The following is a 16,597-nucleotide window of genomic DNA, read 5'->3' on the forward strand; positions in this document are numbered from 1 at the left end:
TGTTTGCACAAACAACGCTGCACAGTAGAATGGCACACCCTCCCGGCAAACACAGTTATGTTGTGAGAATGTTGTGACAACCTGTTGTTTTGGTGCCCACAATGTTGTCACAACATTGAAATGTAATTCCCCAGAAAGTTGTGACCACCTGACAACATTCTGACAATATAGTAGAAATTGTTCCATATATATTATATATTGTGAATGGAACTTAATGGAATTTTGCTAAGTAACCAACACATAGTCAGAACACCGTATAGCAGTGTTACTGAATAGTGACGTTGTGACAACGTTGTGACAACCTTATTCAGACGACATAAACAGCGCCACATTTTGACAACATTGTAGCAACGTTGTAAGAAAGTAGACAATGTTCTGACAGTGTGTTTGCTGGGCTGCTCCTGTTCAGCTAAACCTCCCTTCAGGTCCTTTACTGTCAAACGGTGGTTTTATTTTGCCTTTCTGGCCACCAAATCTTGCCTTGACTTCCACAGTTCCCCTTAACTGCCATTTCCTATTAACATTCAGTGGAAATTGCAAGCCTGAAGCATTTTGATATCCTTTTAAAGCCTTCTTCTGTTTTGTAGGTATCAGTTAGCTTCAGTTTCTGCTTAGAGGAGCTTTGATTGTTAGCACAAGGTTTGAAGAGTAAGAGGATTTATTACACTCTGGGATTATCATTAGCAGACAATCCCTAATGACAGTTCTTGACCTCCCTAACCAGTCCTAATCAATTAAGGCCTAACAAGTTAATTTAGTTCTCGTACTTTACAACTGGAAGGGTGTCCAAAGTTTTGCACAAGCCACTTTTTTAAAAATGTTAATATTCGAAATCAGAAATCAGAAAATTGGAAAGATGGAATAAATTTCTTTGTTTGATATTGATTTATTTCAAAAAGAATAAGCAAATGAGTCATTTGGGTCAGTCATTCTGCTTGTATCTAGTTCTCTTAACAGTAAAAATACTGGGACAGATCCATAACGCACATATTTTCATATTCATAAATAACAATTATTGGTCCATATTGCTCTGATCACCAACGTAATAAATGTATTAATTATATTAACATATTTTGCGAGGCATAGCATTGGGCCTCATTCACCAACCGTTCTGAAGATGAAATTTCTTCTTAAAATTCACTTATGCAGTTTTTATGAAGATTCTGACATTCACCAGTGTTGTCTTATTAGGGATTTGTTCTTAAGAACAGAATCTACACACAATCAAGAACACAAAGGTGCAAACGATTCTGCAGTTTAAGCCCACGTCATAAATCTGACAGACTTTTTCTTAGGACCTTTCTCAAGAACACATTTAAGAACAAACTTAGGACAGGGGTCAGCAACCCAAATGTTAAGAAGAGCCATTCAACAAAAGTCAAACCACCTTTGGAGCCACAACATTTTATGTCCGTTTTACCATCTTGGCTGTAAGTATGTCTCAGTATGTGCTAATGTACTAGTATAGGCTAAAAATATAATATAAATGAAACACAGACTTACTTTGCTCTCCTTTAAGCTTTAGCTCAGCTATAGCCACTTTTCTCGCATCTCCGGCAGGAAACTTTTCCAAAAGTAGAACAGTTTCTTGTAAAATCTCATTCTCATTCTCATTCGCCAGCTTCTTGTTTAAATTTTTTTATGGTCCACCTTAAATGGTGCCTGAGGTGCCAGAATGTAACTGCTGCACCATTGAAGGTGAAATGGGAAAATTTGAACAGGGGGCTGGTGAATGAAAAGCTGATTTAAGCTTCGCGACTTTTTAGTTTTTGTCAGTTTCTCGTTGCAAATTAAACATATCAGGAAACCAGCTGGAGTGCTTATATATGCAAATAAGTCCATTTGTCTCCAAATTATAGATGTTCGTCATGAATTTTTCTCTTTGCTTTTCCTTAGCTAGCTAACTAGATGAGACTGTTATCTGTATTGCTGTGACCAGCAGTCTGCTCACCAACATTCAGGGTTAAAATTTGGTGAATTAGCAGTTATAGGCTACATTAACTCCAGCATTTAAGACCATTTATTGTTAAAACTGTATTAGAACAATCAGAAGAGCTTAATTTTTTATTGTATTTTTACCTAAAAATCTAATCGTGGATTTGTAACAGGGCAGTAAAACAGGTTGCAGACCCCTGACTTGGGAAAATATTGGTGAATGATGCCCACTCTTACTGATGAGTTTTATGAATCTGGCCCAGTGTATTTAGATTTTTCATTGACGTTGGGTAATTTGGAGTTTAAAATCTTAAATCTTTTAAATCCCTTTTTCCTTTTTAAGCAGTCCCTTACAGGAACCATGGCAGCACATGCAAATCAAGGTTTGAATAATGTTTATATTATCAAAATAGACCTACCTTTTTAAGAACTCATCTCTATTTTATAATGGACATGTTTATTTTCAACCAAACTTACAGTCATGATCGAAGGCGTCAGAATTGAGGTTAAAAAAGGCAACATCACCAACGAAACAGTGCAAGCCATAGTGAACACAACCAACAGAGAAATGGACTTGAAAACAGGTTTGTTTACTCTGTATTTACCTATTTACCTTTCTTACTCAAATTGATTACCAATATAGTGTTATGTACCCAAGTCTGGGAAGCGGAGACTAATGTTGAAGATCTGAAATGATGGTGTTTGATATGTTATGCAGCGCATTATTCTTAATAGAAGAAAATGTTAAATGCTCTCAGGTGTTTCGGGGGCCATATTCAGAGCAGCTGGACCCTCTGTTGAAAAGGAGTGCCGAAAACTCGGTAAGTGTTCCCCCTGGGTAAAGTTCATTTAGCAAAGATAATTGCGGTAGCACTTGATCAGAACACTTGGGAGTGCCTTTAACTTTAAGGACACATACACCAGCATTCAAAAGTTTGGAATCACTTTGTTAATCACTTTTGTTAGTTTATATACAACAACATACAGTTGTATGCTAATGTTTGAACACTTGAACAATGTTTTGTTGATTTTCTAAGTGAAGGTAAGTTAGCATGTTCTCTACAGCGAATACACTTAATTTTTTTTTCTTTCTGCAGAATTTCTATTTATTTGCTGAGTTAAACATATTGAAAACACTACAACAGAAAATATAATGTACAATAACTTTTGCGTAGCCCACATTTTATGTTTTATTTTTTCCAGTATGTGCAGCTAAACCTCCCATCAGGTCCTTTACTGTCAAACGGCAGTTTTACTTTGCCTTTCTGGCCACCAAATCTTGCCTTGACTTCCACAGTTCCCCTTAACTGCCATTTCTTAATAACGTTCAGTGGAGGCCTGCAAGCCTGACGTGCTTTAATGTCTTTTTATATCCTTCTGCTGCTTTGTAGGCATCAGTTAGCTTCATTTGTAACATATTGAGAGAAAAACAGAAAATATAATGTACCATAACTTTTTACAGACCACATTTTATCTTTTATTTTTTCTTCCCAGTATGTTAAATTCAGCAAATAAACAGTAGTTGTGTGTTAAAATGTGTTAAAAGTGTGTTCTCTGTAGAGGATGTGTTCACTTATTTACACTTAGAATACAAACAAAGACGTGAGTGTTCAAACTTTTACATACAACTGTATCATACAAAATATAATAATTTATACAATGTTTTAGATGTTTTATTAAATATTTCAAGAATTATGTAAAGTGAATAAAATTATAAATAATAAACTGTAATTATCTTACATTCATTATTGTGAAGTTGTTTATCCTGAGATTTGATTTCTTCTTTTTAAATATGATGAATTCTGGATTATCATTTTATTCTACCTGAACTCTCAGTGTTATGCTACGGAGCCCCACTGGTGACATCCTGTATAAATAAAAATTATGCGTGGCCTCGACTTAGTAAGGCATGGGAATAAGATAATAAGTAAGGTGTGGGAACGAGATCCTAATGTGTGGCCACGACTTAGTAAGGCATGATCTCATTCCCATGCCTTACTAAGTCATGGCCATGACTTAATTATCTCATTCCCACACTTTTTTAAGGCCACACATTATTTTTATTCATATGGTATGTCACCAGCAGGGCTCTGTATTATGCAGCTTTTTCGCTCATTTTAAAATCTTCTGTAGGTCAGTTCTTCATTTTGGACACTTGCACAGTGTCCTTATTTTTATTTACAGTTTCCTAGCGTCCAGCTGCTTAGTTGAAACATTTGACAAACCAAACTGGTTTTGCATTACAGAAAACATTTAAAACTTTTCAGCAGCGATTCCAAACTTTGAACGCTACAGTTCAAACCTGCTGTTACTGTGTTGGAGAGAGAACTGCAGTCCTTAACTGGTGCATGCATTGCAAAAACATGCCTGTGTCTTCACCCGTGTCTTTGAAGGTCCATTGCAAGGTGATACGGTTGCTCTGACCAGTGCTGGAAAGCTGCAGTGTGATTTCATCATCCACATGATGGGACCCCGCTCCACTGCAGAGGCGAGGTTACGGGTGAAGAAAGTGCTGGAGCAATGTGAGCAGAAGAAAATCAGCACAGTTTCCTTCCCTGCTGTTGGAACAGGTATGAATTTTATGCTGTAAAAACTACTAATGGGGCATTTCATTCTAAAACTAGGAATTACTATGTTATTTGGCGTGTTATTGAGCATTCTGTAGCGCAGCATTATATTCCCCAGCCTCCTCAGTTTGACAGAATTCACGATTTTGTTGTTTTCTTTTATCAGTGTTCTCTCAATACCCAGCAAGCATTATGCAAATGCATCATGCAACCATAAAACCCCTCCCCCCAGCTGCAATGAAGAAATCCTGACTGCTAGTGTAGCCACTGCTATAGAGGCTAATAACTACAGACCTTCTAGCTCAGGGGTCGGCAAACTAAATGTTAAGAATAGCCATTTTGTCATTTCAATAAAAATCAAACCACCTTGGGAGCCACAACATTTTATGTCCATTTTACCATCTTAGCTGTAAATATGTCTCAGTATGTGCTAATGTGCTAGTATACGCTAAAAATATAATATAAACAAAAACACAAACTTACTTTGCTCTGCTTTTCTCGCATTTCCAGCAGGAGACCTTTTAACAAAAGTAGAACAGTTTCTTGTCAAATTTCTCTCAGTATTTGACTTTTTACAAGGCTTAAGCTCATATACGAATTTTTGTTCGTGTTCCATGCTGCCTGAGGCACTAAAACATAACTGCTGCACCATTTAAGGTGGAACGGGAGAATTCGAACAAGAAGCTGGCGAACAAGCAGCTGATTTCTCATTGCAAATTAAATGTCTCAGGAAACCAGCCGGAGTGATTATAAATGCAAATAAGTCCATTCGTCTTCAAATGATCAATGTTCGTCGCTGTCCAGAAAACACCACATATCCCCATTTTTGTCAGTTTTTAGTTTTCTACATGAAATGAACACAGTAGAAAAGTTCATGATGAATGGACTGATAGAAATGCTTCAGATTTGCTTGGAATGAAACCTCTTTACTTTCACTTATATTAAAAGGTATAAATGTTTTTGTCTTCTCTTTTAAAGTTACTGTTTAGGAGATGAATGTTATTCTTTGGTCAGTGATGATTTGAGAATAATCTTTGACTGATTTACCACTCAAACAATATCATTCTGTTTAAGGTGGAGGTGGTCTCAATGGTGAAGAAGCTATGATTGCCATTCTGGAGGCATTTGAAGATCATTTATTTCAGCGTTCATTCACTGCTGTTAAACTCGTCTATGTTGTTGTTGACCGGGATGAAGTCCTACAACAGTTGCTGCAAGTTCTCAAAGAGTGGACAGCAGACCCCCAGGTAGAAAACATTAGGATGAAAGAAGCAAAGTGCAAAAGGAATACAAATCATTTGTTTCATTTAAAAAAGAAATGCTGTAATTAAATATTTTGAGGTATTTTGTGAAATTTCGAATGCAAAGTTTTAACACCCAACAAATCAACAGTAATTGGGCACCCAAACTTTGCATTCGACTGTAGAAGTGATTACACCTGTATTTCCATTTCTTTCCGCCACTGACTCACAAGCATTTATTCAGTAAATATAATTCAGTGAAAACAGATGGCAGATTGCTGACCAGTGAATTTCACTTCTGATAAATTGAAAAACATGACGCAACAAGCATATTCATCTCCCCATCAGGAGAGTGGAGACGATGATGGAGAATATGATGAAGAGGCCAATTTGTCTGAAGAAGAAAACCAAAGAGCGTCTTATAACTTTCAGTGAGTTCCTAGGTTTTTGAATGTATAATTGTTTTATAGTTATAAAACAATTATATGTGATTATATATTTTTTGTTGTTGTATGAAATATTATATATTTGTATGCTAAAGTTAATTACATGACGTGAAAATAAGTTAACAAATCCTCTACAGAGAACACACCTCTGCACATTTTAGTGCATAGTTGCTGTTTATTTGCTAAATTTAACATGTTGGAGAAAATACACATAAAACGTGCTATGTGCAAAAGTCATGGCACATTCTATATTTTATGTTTTATTTATTCCCATTTTGATAAACTCAGCAAATACATAAATATTGTGTGCTAAAATTTTCAGGAAAATATTGAATTATGTCCTCTGTCGTGGATGTGCTCACTTATTTTCACTTCATCAAAACATGTAATTTGACCAAGAACACCTGAACTTTTGCATAAGATTGTATATTTTTTACTTTTAGACTGGATTTAGCTCCTGTGATTTACTTATGAGTAAACTACAACTCACACTTCTTTTACTTGGGGTAAAATTTATGACAGAAGTAAAGAGATTTTGCATTTCACAGAGACTAGAAAAGTACACAGTGTAATCGTCTTAACTCTGACTTAATCAGGTCCACCTAATAACCTTATTTCCTTTACTTGGCTTTTTTTTACAACACTTCTGATGTGTTTTTGTCCAGGCATGCTGGACTCTTCTGGGATCCTGACACAGGTTTTGATGTGAGTACTGTAACAATAACTCACTGTCCCATTTTTTTTTTCTGTAGAGATAGCTGTTAGGAAACTGTCCATTTATCTTCAGTGCATAACTGTGTTTGGGTTACAGTCTGCATCATTTAAGCCTTCTAGAAACCAAACAGACAAGTTATTAATGTTATTTCTGACTAACTAATACTACTAGGCATGGAGAATCATTGGCCACTCTCAAAAACAGCGTTGGATTAGTTCCTTAAAGCCCTTTAAATACACTTACATACACTACATGGCCAAATGTGTGTGAACACCTGACCAACGATGGGCATCAATATAAAGTTGCCTGCTTTTGCAGCTATCCACTCTTCCAGGAAGGCTTTCCACAAAATTTTGCAGTGTGTCTTTGGGAATTTGTGCCCATTCAATCAAAAGAGCATTTGTTAGGTCAGATTGATGTTGGATGAGAAGGCCTGAATCACAATTGACAATCCAGTTCCCTGTTAGCACTATACATTCCAGTAGTGCTCTCCTGACATCCACCAAACCCAGATTAATCCATCAGACTACAGATAGTGAAGCATGATTCATCACTTCGGAGAACGTGTCCACTGCTCCAGAGTCCAGTGGCGGCATGCTTTACACCACTCCAGCCTATGCTTGGCATTGCGCATAGTGATTTGAGGCTTGTGTGCAGCTTCTCAGCCATGGAAACCCAATTCATGAAGCTCCAGGCACACATTTTTTGTGCTGATGTTGCTGCCAGAGACAGTTTAGAGCTCTGTAGAAAGAGAGGCAACAGAGGATAGGCGATTTTAAGACACTACACGCTTCAGCACTCACTCTATGAGTCTGCATGCTCTACTGCTTTGTGACTAAGCTGTTGTTGTTTCCATTTCACAGTAATAACACTTACAGTTGTCTGGAGCAGATCATGCAGGACAAAAATTTCACAAACTGATTTGTGGCAAAGGTGGTATCATATGACAGTGCCACGTTTAAAGACACTGAGCTCTTCAGTACGACCTATTCTACTGCCAGTGTTTGTCTATGGAGATTGCATGGCCATGTGCTTGATTTTAGACGCCTGTTAGTAATGGGTGTGTTTGAAGCACTAAACTTAATAATTAGGTGGGTGTCCACATACTTTTGGCCATATACTTTATTTAGTTTCTAACCTACCAGCTGTGTTTTTGCAGTGTTTTTTAATTTAACTGGCTGCTTTGAAATGTTGAGTTAACTGAACATCTAAAAGAAAGATAACAACAATAATCTGTGTCTTACATCTGTAATAATTTCTTATTTAAAAATTAGTGAACTCAAAATTCCACAGTTCGTTTATTACCTTTTTTAAAGTTAAAACACCATTTGTTTGTTTTTCTTTGCAGTGCATTGTAGCTCTAGAGTGGCTTAAGGGAACTTGCCACTTCAGGTTCAGTGGAAGTGCTCTTTTAAGAAAGACAAGCATAAGAAATAAACATACACAAACATAAACCCAGTTCTGCTTGGATCTAGATCTGCTGAAGACATATTACTAACTAACAGCACTAACAGCATTTTCCTAGCAATCCCATGGACACCACAAATGGGTCCGAAAGCCCTGATACTTCCATATAAACTGCTTCTTATGGTTTTATTAATAAATAATAACATCCTGACTCTGTCACTTGTAATACTTTCAGTTGAACAAGCTGGACCCAGAGCTGAAGAACCTCTTTGACATGTGTGACATCACTGAGGCTCAGCTTAAAGACAAGATAACGTCTAAGGTCATTTATGACTTCATTGAGAAGAAGGGAGGTGTGGAGGCTGTCAAGGAGGAGTTGAGGCGAGAAGGTGAGAAGAACGGATAATGGAAACATTAATACAGTACACACCAAATGGCCACTTCATTAAAGCCACCTCCTTGTTTCTACACTCAGCGTCCGTTTTTACAGCTCCACTGACCATATAGGAGCACTTTGTAGTTCTACAGTTACAGACTGTAGTCCATCTGTTTCTCTGCATACTTTGTTACCCTGTTCTTCAGTGGTCAGGACCCCCACAGGACCACCACAGAGCAGGTATTATTTGCATAGTGGATCATTCTCAGCACTGCAGTGACACTGACATGGTGGTGGTGTGTTAGTGTGTGTTGTGAGTGGATCAGACACAGCAGTGCTACTGGAGTTTTTAAACACTGTCCACTCACTGTCCACTCTATTAGACACTCCCACTTTGTGGGAGTAAAGTCAGAGACGACAGCTCATCTGTTGCTGTGCAGTTTGTCTTGGTCATCCTCTAGTCCTTCATCAGTGGTCACAAGATGCTGCCCACAGAACGCTGTTGATTGGACATTTTTGAACCTCCCAAATGATCACTGCTCTGCGATGGTCCTGACCTTTGAAGTAGAGGGGAAAAAGGGGCCAACAAGAAGCAGAGAAACAGATGGACTACAGTCTGTAATTGTACTACAAAGTGCTCCAATATGGTAAGTGGAGCTGATAAAATGGACAGTGAGAGTAGAAACAAGGAGGTGGTTTTAATGAAGTAGCCAGTTGGTATAAAACTTTCATAAAATTAGGTATTACTGGGTTTCTGGTAGCTGATGTGTTTGTCCTTTATGTGATATTCAACCTTAAAGGAGTCTTGCTCAACAATAAATATTTTTCAGAAGTCATAGTGAAGAGGAACTAGAGAGTCTTTTCTCTTGTACAGAGCTGACTAATTCACATACTCTTCATTCATAGTCATTTTAGGATTTTGCTTGAATTTAATTTGACAAGTAGTTAAAGCTGGTCACTTTTTGGAGTTTGTCACCATCTCTGTCTAGCTAGCCTTCAGGGTTTAACTTTCCCAGTTATCATTATGTTTTGTCTAGGGGGCAGCAGCATTTGCCACACACTGAGAATGTAGAGTGGGACACTAACTTGTCTAGATATATGTACTCCAGTATTCAACTGACACATGCCATTTGTCCCACTCTGTCTCTATTCATTTTATTTAGGGCTACATTAGAAACGACGATGCTTCTCTCTCTTTACTACTCTGGATAGCCAGTACATCTGTGCAGACCACAGTCTTTAACTGCTGCACCCACATTGTTGTAGAAAGCAGTTTACAAATTAAACTCAGTTGAATTAAATTGACCTGAATTTTAATAACCTGCACATTATTGTCACTACAGCATGTTAAGTACCTCCTAACTGATATAGATGGCATGGGAATTTTATATAAGCATGTTTGTGACTCTAAAATTCTAGCTAACTTGCATTTCTCTTTTTGTGCTGTGTTTTCAGAAAACAAAATACAAGTAGTTGATGATATAACACGAAAAACGAAGCTGAAAAAGAAGTGTAAGAGGAAAAAATTGACCAAAGCTGACATTGGGACACCCCAAAACTTCCGGCAAGTTTTTCTGCTTTTTTTAATCTTACATGAAATCACTTCATTCAGTCTAGCAGCAGGAAGTGTGTCATTGTATTACTTTACTTAAATCTGGGATGAGAAGTGATCTGTTGTTCAATCATGACTGCTGTTGCGAGGTTGGACAAGTTTTACAGAATGCTGGTAGTATCCTATTCAGCTTAAGGAGAATTGGTAGTAAGCATCTTAGTTTGGACTTCCAGTAATTCCCATTTAACTGTTTGTCCTGCTAGCAAATTGGTTTTCAGCAATTATGCGAATTGTAAATACAATTAAGTACAAATACTTTGTTTCTACGCTCATTGTCCATTTTATCAGCTCCACTTACTATATAGGTGCACTTTGTAGTTCTACAATTACAGACTGTAGTCCATCTGTTTCTCTGCATACTTTGTTAGCCCCCTTTTACCCTGTTCTTCAGTGGTCAGGACCTCCATGGACCCTTACAGAGCAGGTACTATGTGAGTGATTATTCTCAGCACTGCAGTGACACTGATGTGGTGGTGGTGTGTTAGTGTGTGTTGTGCTGGTACGAGTGGATCAGACACAGCAGTGCTGCTGAAGTTTTTAACCACTGTGTCCACCTGTTGTCCACTCTATTAGACACTCCTACCTTGTCAGTTCACCTTGTAGATGTAAAGTCAGAGACAGTATCTGTTGCTACACAGTTTGTGTTGGACATTCTCTTGTCCTTCAGTGGTTACAGGACGCTGCCCACAGGACGCTGTTGGCTGGATAAATTTGGTTGGTGGACTATTCTCAGTCCAGCAGTGACACTGAGGTGTTTAAAAACTCCAGCAGCACTGCTGTGTCTGATCCACTCAGACCAGCGCAGCACACACTAACACACCACAACCACGTCAGCGTCACTGCAGTCCCGAGAATGATTCACTACCTGTGGTGGTCCTGTGGGGGTCCTGACCATCGAAGAAGAGGGTAAACGTGGGGTAAGAGAGTGTATAGAGAAACGGATGGACTACAGTCTGTAATTGTAGAACTACAAAGTGCTCCTATATAGTAAGTGCAGCTGATAAAATGGACAGAGTGTAGAAACAAGGTAGGTGTACCTCATAAAGTGTTCAGTGAATATACATACAGTACTACACAAATGCCAGAGACCACCCTTAATTTATTTAATTTCCAGTCAAATGGGCCATTAAGTACAAGTCATTAAGTGAATATTTGAGAAAGTAAAAATAAGTGAAAAAATAGAATTTCAAAACTGGAGCTCAAAAAATGATTAAAAGCTACAGAGAAAATGGGACTCCTAAAAAACACCTGGAAGACCTGGTAGACACCAAAACTGTCCCCATCAGATAAACAGCACTTAAGGCTTTCATCTTTGAGAGAGAGGAGAAAATCAAGCTGCTTCGGATCTGAAAACATCCACAGGTGTTTCTGTCCATCCTTCCACTGTGAGAAGACGACTCAGCGCTATGGGTCTGAAAGGATGTGTAGCTGTTCAAGAAGCTCTTACTGAGAAAATGAAACAGACACATCAAACAAAGAAGCTGCTGTTGCTCTCAGAACAATGGACTGACCACCCCAGAGTCCAGACCTCAACATCACTGAATTCAACCAACTTCTAAGAGTGAGCTTTGGAGGTCTGGCTTCAGATTTCTTTGAAAAACTGAAAGCGCTAAATACTAAAACACTAAATACTAATATAACTGAAATTGTCTTTAGTTAGTCTGCTTTTTATGTATAAATAACAAATAACTGTCCAGAGTCATGGCTGTTTTAACTCAAAAGTTAAATAAACAAAGGGTGGTCACTGACCTCTGCACAGTATGCATTTATACATTTGTAAAAATAAAAATACTTTATTATTTTAATTTATTCAGTTTATTTTAGTTAACATTTCTCACATTAAGAAAGTATTAATGTCACTTCTGTCATCCCTTTCTTTGTGTCTGTTTTGCTCTATGTGCTACCCAGGCACATCGGCCATGTGGGCTTTGACGTGAGTACCTTATCATTCATATGGACACATACATGCAGAATATCCATAGTCCTAAAATACGCAGCCAAAACATACGTAGAATGAGTAAAAAAACAGAAAGGCTATTGCTTGCATGTTTTTTTGCACACTAATACGGTAGATGAAGATTATTTCTCATGGATCAACTGCTGTCTGTAATTTCAGGTGGACAGTCTGGACCCTGAACTGAAGAGCTTCTTTGACGTGTGTGGCATCAGTGAGGCGCAGCTTAAAGATAAGGAAACATTTAAGGTCATTTACGACTTCATTGAGAGGAAGGGAGGTGTGGAGGCTGTCAAGGAACAGTTCAGGAGAGAAGGTGAGGACAGTACATAACATGTATGAAGTTATAGATTTAGGTCCATCTTGCATAAAGCCACTAGCTAGGCAGGATTGTTGCTGTTGTGTTGCTAGCAGTCTGTGCTTGACCAGCAGTCTGCGCGCCAAACTTCAGGGTTAACAGTTGGTGAATTAGCAGTTATAGGCTACTTTAACTCCAGCGTTCAAGAACATTTATTGATAAAACTGTGTCGAACGATCAGCAGAGCTTTATTTTTCTGCAAAAGAGGATTATTGTATTTTTACCTAAAAATCTAATTCTGCTGTGGAGCCGCAACAGAGCAGTAAAAGAGCCGCATGTCGCCGACCTCCAGTAAGTAGGTTTGGATTTTAAAGTTTGCTGTGTTGTTTTTCCTCGTCTTTGTACATCTCAACTGTCTGATTTTAACTTAGTTTTATCATCTTTTCTGGGTAGAAGTTGTGTCTGTGGTGAGAGGATGCATATTTAATAATGAGGGTACTGAGGGTTTTGTTTATGTGAATCCAGCTTTCTGGTTGATTGCTATTGTTTTGTATCACCATAGAACTATTGGAATATGTACAGTTACGACTGGACTGCTGTAAGGAATAGCCTATATGCTGATGTAATGACGTTGCTGGACAACAGCGCAATTTGAAATTGTTACAGGACCACGGTAGGGAATGTAGTGGTGTTTATAGGCAGAAAATTATATTAGTTATTTTACTGGGATAACTGCAGTCAGCTGTTGTAATTACATACACAATATGGATAAAAGTATTTTATGAGATCCCATTCTAAATCCATAAGCATTCATATGGAGATGGCCCCCCTTTGCAGCTATAACAGCTTCCACTCTTCTACAAAGGCTTTCTAGAAGATTTTGGAGTGTGTCTGTGGGAACTTTTGCCTATTCACTTAAAAGAGCATTTGTGAGGTCAGACACTGATGTTAGAAGAGAGGGCCTGGTCAGGGCTCTGTGAGGGCCAGTCAAGTTCTTCCACACCAAACCCACCCAACCATGCCTTTATGGACCTTGCTTTGTGCACTGGGGCTCAGTCCTGAAACAGAAAAGGGCCTTCCCCAAACTGTTCCCCAAAATTGTCTAAAATGTCTTGGTCTGCTGAAGCATTAAGATTTCCCTTCACTGGAACTAAGTGGTCTAGACCAACCCCTGAAAAACAACCCCATATCATTATCCCTCCTCCACCAAACTTTACAGTTGGCACAATGCAATCAGGCAGGTAACGTTCTCCTGACATTTGCCAAACCCAGACTCGTCCAGTGCCATGTTTAAAGTGACTGAGCTCATCAGTACAACCAATTCTACTGCCAGGGTTTGTCTATGGAGATTGTATGGCTATGTGCTTAATTGTATCCACCTGTTAGCAATGGGTGTGACTGAAATAACTGAACGTAATAATTAGGAGGGGTGACCCAATATTTTTGTCTATAAAGTGTATGGGGGATAAAAGTGAACTGGTAAAGCCTTCAAGTAAAGAATATCCTTTTAATTACTTGATTAGTTTGTGGTTAGATTCATAATGGCATAAAAAACGGGAACTTTATTGTGTTCACATTTTCAGATATTACAGATAAGGTCAGTCTTTGCATTTTGTTCTAATGGTCACATATTATGTTCTGTACAGCACCCAAGCCTACTCAACAAAACAAAACAAACCCAAGCCTAGCCAAACAGCCTCACTACTGCATTGGCTGCAATATCTTTCCCTGTAACGACTGTGGAGGTGTATGGAACCTCTCCTGCTGACCTTGCCAAAGTCAAGAAGCTCCTAGATGACCTTATCTCTGAAGAATGCACCAGCAGAGATGTCCAGTCTGGTTACCTGGCCAACCTTCAAGAAGCTGATAAGGAGGCCATCGTCACCCTTAGCAAGAACAACCAAGTGCACATTCTTGTGGCTTCCTCAGACAGACTAACTGTGTCAGGGAAGAAGGACGACGTTCTGGATACAGTTTTGAACATCTCAAGTTTCATCCAGGCAGCCAAGGAGAGGGAAGCCCAAGAAAGTGAGATGAAGAGATTGAGAGAGACTCTGTGCTGGGAGGTGGCTGATGAAGAGGCATGGGTACCACTGGACTCCAGCATTAGCTACCAGCTGGAATTAGCCTTTCACAAGAAAGAGCAGAGCTTTACATATGAGGTGGAAGGAGAGGTTTACACTGTGGACCTCAAAGAGCTGACACAGGAGAACAGCAGAGGAAAGTCCTGCAGGATAAAGAGAACCCTGATTGGTGACTCAGACACAGGTAAAAATCTTGATGAATCTCACAAGGCTGCTTTAAGAAGCCTTGGTTCATGAAACATACTGAAGATAAAGAACATAAAGATAAAGAAGCACCCTAGCTCCCTAGCACACTATTCAGGGAGTATGAAGCTGTTTGAGATTCAGCCAGGGTTTCATGCTATTCTGACTGTTTCTAGAGGCTAAGGTACATATATAATTGCCCAAATGCTTAAACATCTAAGGCATGCTTCATTTTTGGTTTGATGGATTACATATTAACATTTCATTTAACTGATTTTATCTATAAATGGTCTGGTTTAGTAGACTCCAACTTTTAAGTCGAGTGGCTGATAAAAATGACCTAAAGTTTTATTGGCATCAGTGAAAATGTCACTGGTAATGTGCTGATAATTATGTGTTTTATTTTTATATAGTGGTGGTGACAGGAACCAGGGGTCACAGTGTTCACAACTACTGAACCTACACGTGTCTTCTGAGTTTTTATGTGTAATGTTGATGATGGTAAAATAATGGTAATTCTGAAAAAAAAATAAGTTTTCTTTGGGGACTATTTTGCCCCACAGCACCCTGAATATATCCCTCTACCACCAATGTAATGGGTAAAAATTCATTAAACAATATCTCAGGCATCAGGCAGTGAATTCATAACCATTTGATGTAATAACTTTCTGTGAGGGAGCTTTTAGAGGTGGATGTCTGGTTCCTATAAACACCACAGTGAACAATTCTGACTCTGCTTTCTCTAGAACAGGGCATTTCACACCAAACCACTCTGAACGACTTTGCTTATATCTCAACCATTTAATGATGCAGGAATTTTAAAGTTTCTTGGTCGCTTCACTCTCAGTGCTACAATATTTGTTATTTAAGACTCTAATTCTAACAGTTGAGACCTGATTGCTATTTCTCATTTTAACTAAAGCTACCAAAGTATGAAAGGAACATATACATATAAAATTATTTCTGTTGACTTTATCATTTATCAGGCTTTCTAGTCCCTTAAAATCACTCATCTTTTGGCCCTAGTACACACTCCCTGCTCTTATAGGGAGTGTGTACAAGGGCAGGTTGGTAAGGAGAGAAAATGAATGGACTTGGTCATACAATGTAAAATACACCTGAAAAGTAGTGATGGCTGAATATTGAACACACTGTCCTTAATGTATTCAGTAACATATTCTATTACAATACATAAAGTGGGTTTTTATCTCAAAAACCTATTCAGAATACATTTAGAATAAATTAAGAATACATATGAATAAGACACAAGGAGAAAAACCTTTCTTCCTACTTTCACACTGCTTGCTGTTATTGGGTGGCAGTTTTCTTCACATATTTATTCTGTTAATATGTTTCATGAAAAATTCACTTTTTTAAATGTTAGAAAATGGCATGCACGAGTCCAGTACAACACTGACACTAAGCTTATCACTGGTGAACACTACTGAGGAGACTGTTCAGTTCCATCATCCCTCAAAGGAGTTTAGTAACACTGAGATTAATAACTGATCATCACGTTGATTTATCAATCTGCTCAGGCTTTAGCAGAGCTCAGTAACACTGAGATTAATAACTGATCATCACATTGATTTATCAGTCTACTCAGGCTTTAGAAGAGCTCAGTAACACTGAGATTAATAACTGATCATCACATTGATTTATCAGTCTACTCAGGCTTTAGCAGAAACTACGATAAAAAAACTTTTGGAACTTTTGAAACACTTGTTCTTTGAAGAAACTTGAGTGTGATTTTAAAATTGTTAATGAACAAGCATTAAG

The 16,597-nt window shown here is 38.3% G+C and overlaps 1 protein-coding gene across 1 annotated transcript in view; it reads left to right on the top strand.

The window, feature by feature from the left end:
• LOC118808419 (protein mono-ADP-ribosyltransferase PARP14-like) overlaps positions 1–16,597 on the top strand; it is a 36,373-nt gene that overhangs the window by 15,704 nt on the left and 4,072 nt on the right. The window contains 13 exon segments of the mRNA XM_036571083.1: positions 2,279–2,318; positions 2,415–2,519; positions 2,694–2,756; positions 4,329–4,505; positions 5,577–5,749; positions 6,092–6,174; positions 6,855–6,894; positions 8,547–8,700; positions 10,143–10,251; positions 12,208–12,232; positions 12,416–12,569; positions 14,198–14,242; positions 14,244–14,819. Of these exon segments, the coding sequence (XP_036426976.1) occupies positions 2,279–2,318; positions 2,415–2,519; positions 2,694–2,756; positions 4,329–4,505; positions 5,577–5,749; positions 6,092–6,174; positions 6,855–6,894; positions 8,547–8,700; positions 10,143–10,251; positions 12,208–12,232; positions 12,416–12,569; positions 14,198–14,242; positions 14,244–14,819 (1,744 nt within the window).

The sequence above is a fragment of the Colossoma macropomum genome, unplaced genomic scaffold (genome assembly GCF_904425465.1).
Source record: "Colossoma macropomum unplaced genomic scaffold, Colossoma_macropomum, whole genome shotgun sequence".
NCBI lineage: Eukaryota > Metazoa > Chordata > Actinopteri > Characiformes > Serrasalmidae > Colossoma > Colossoma macropomum.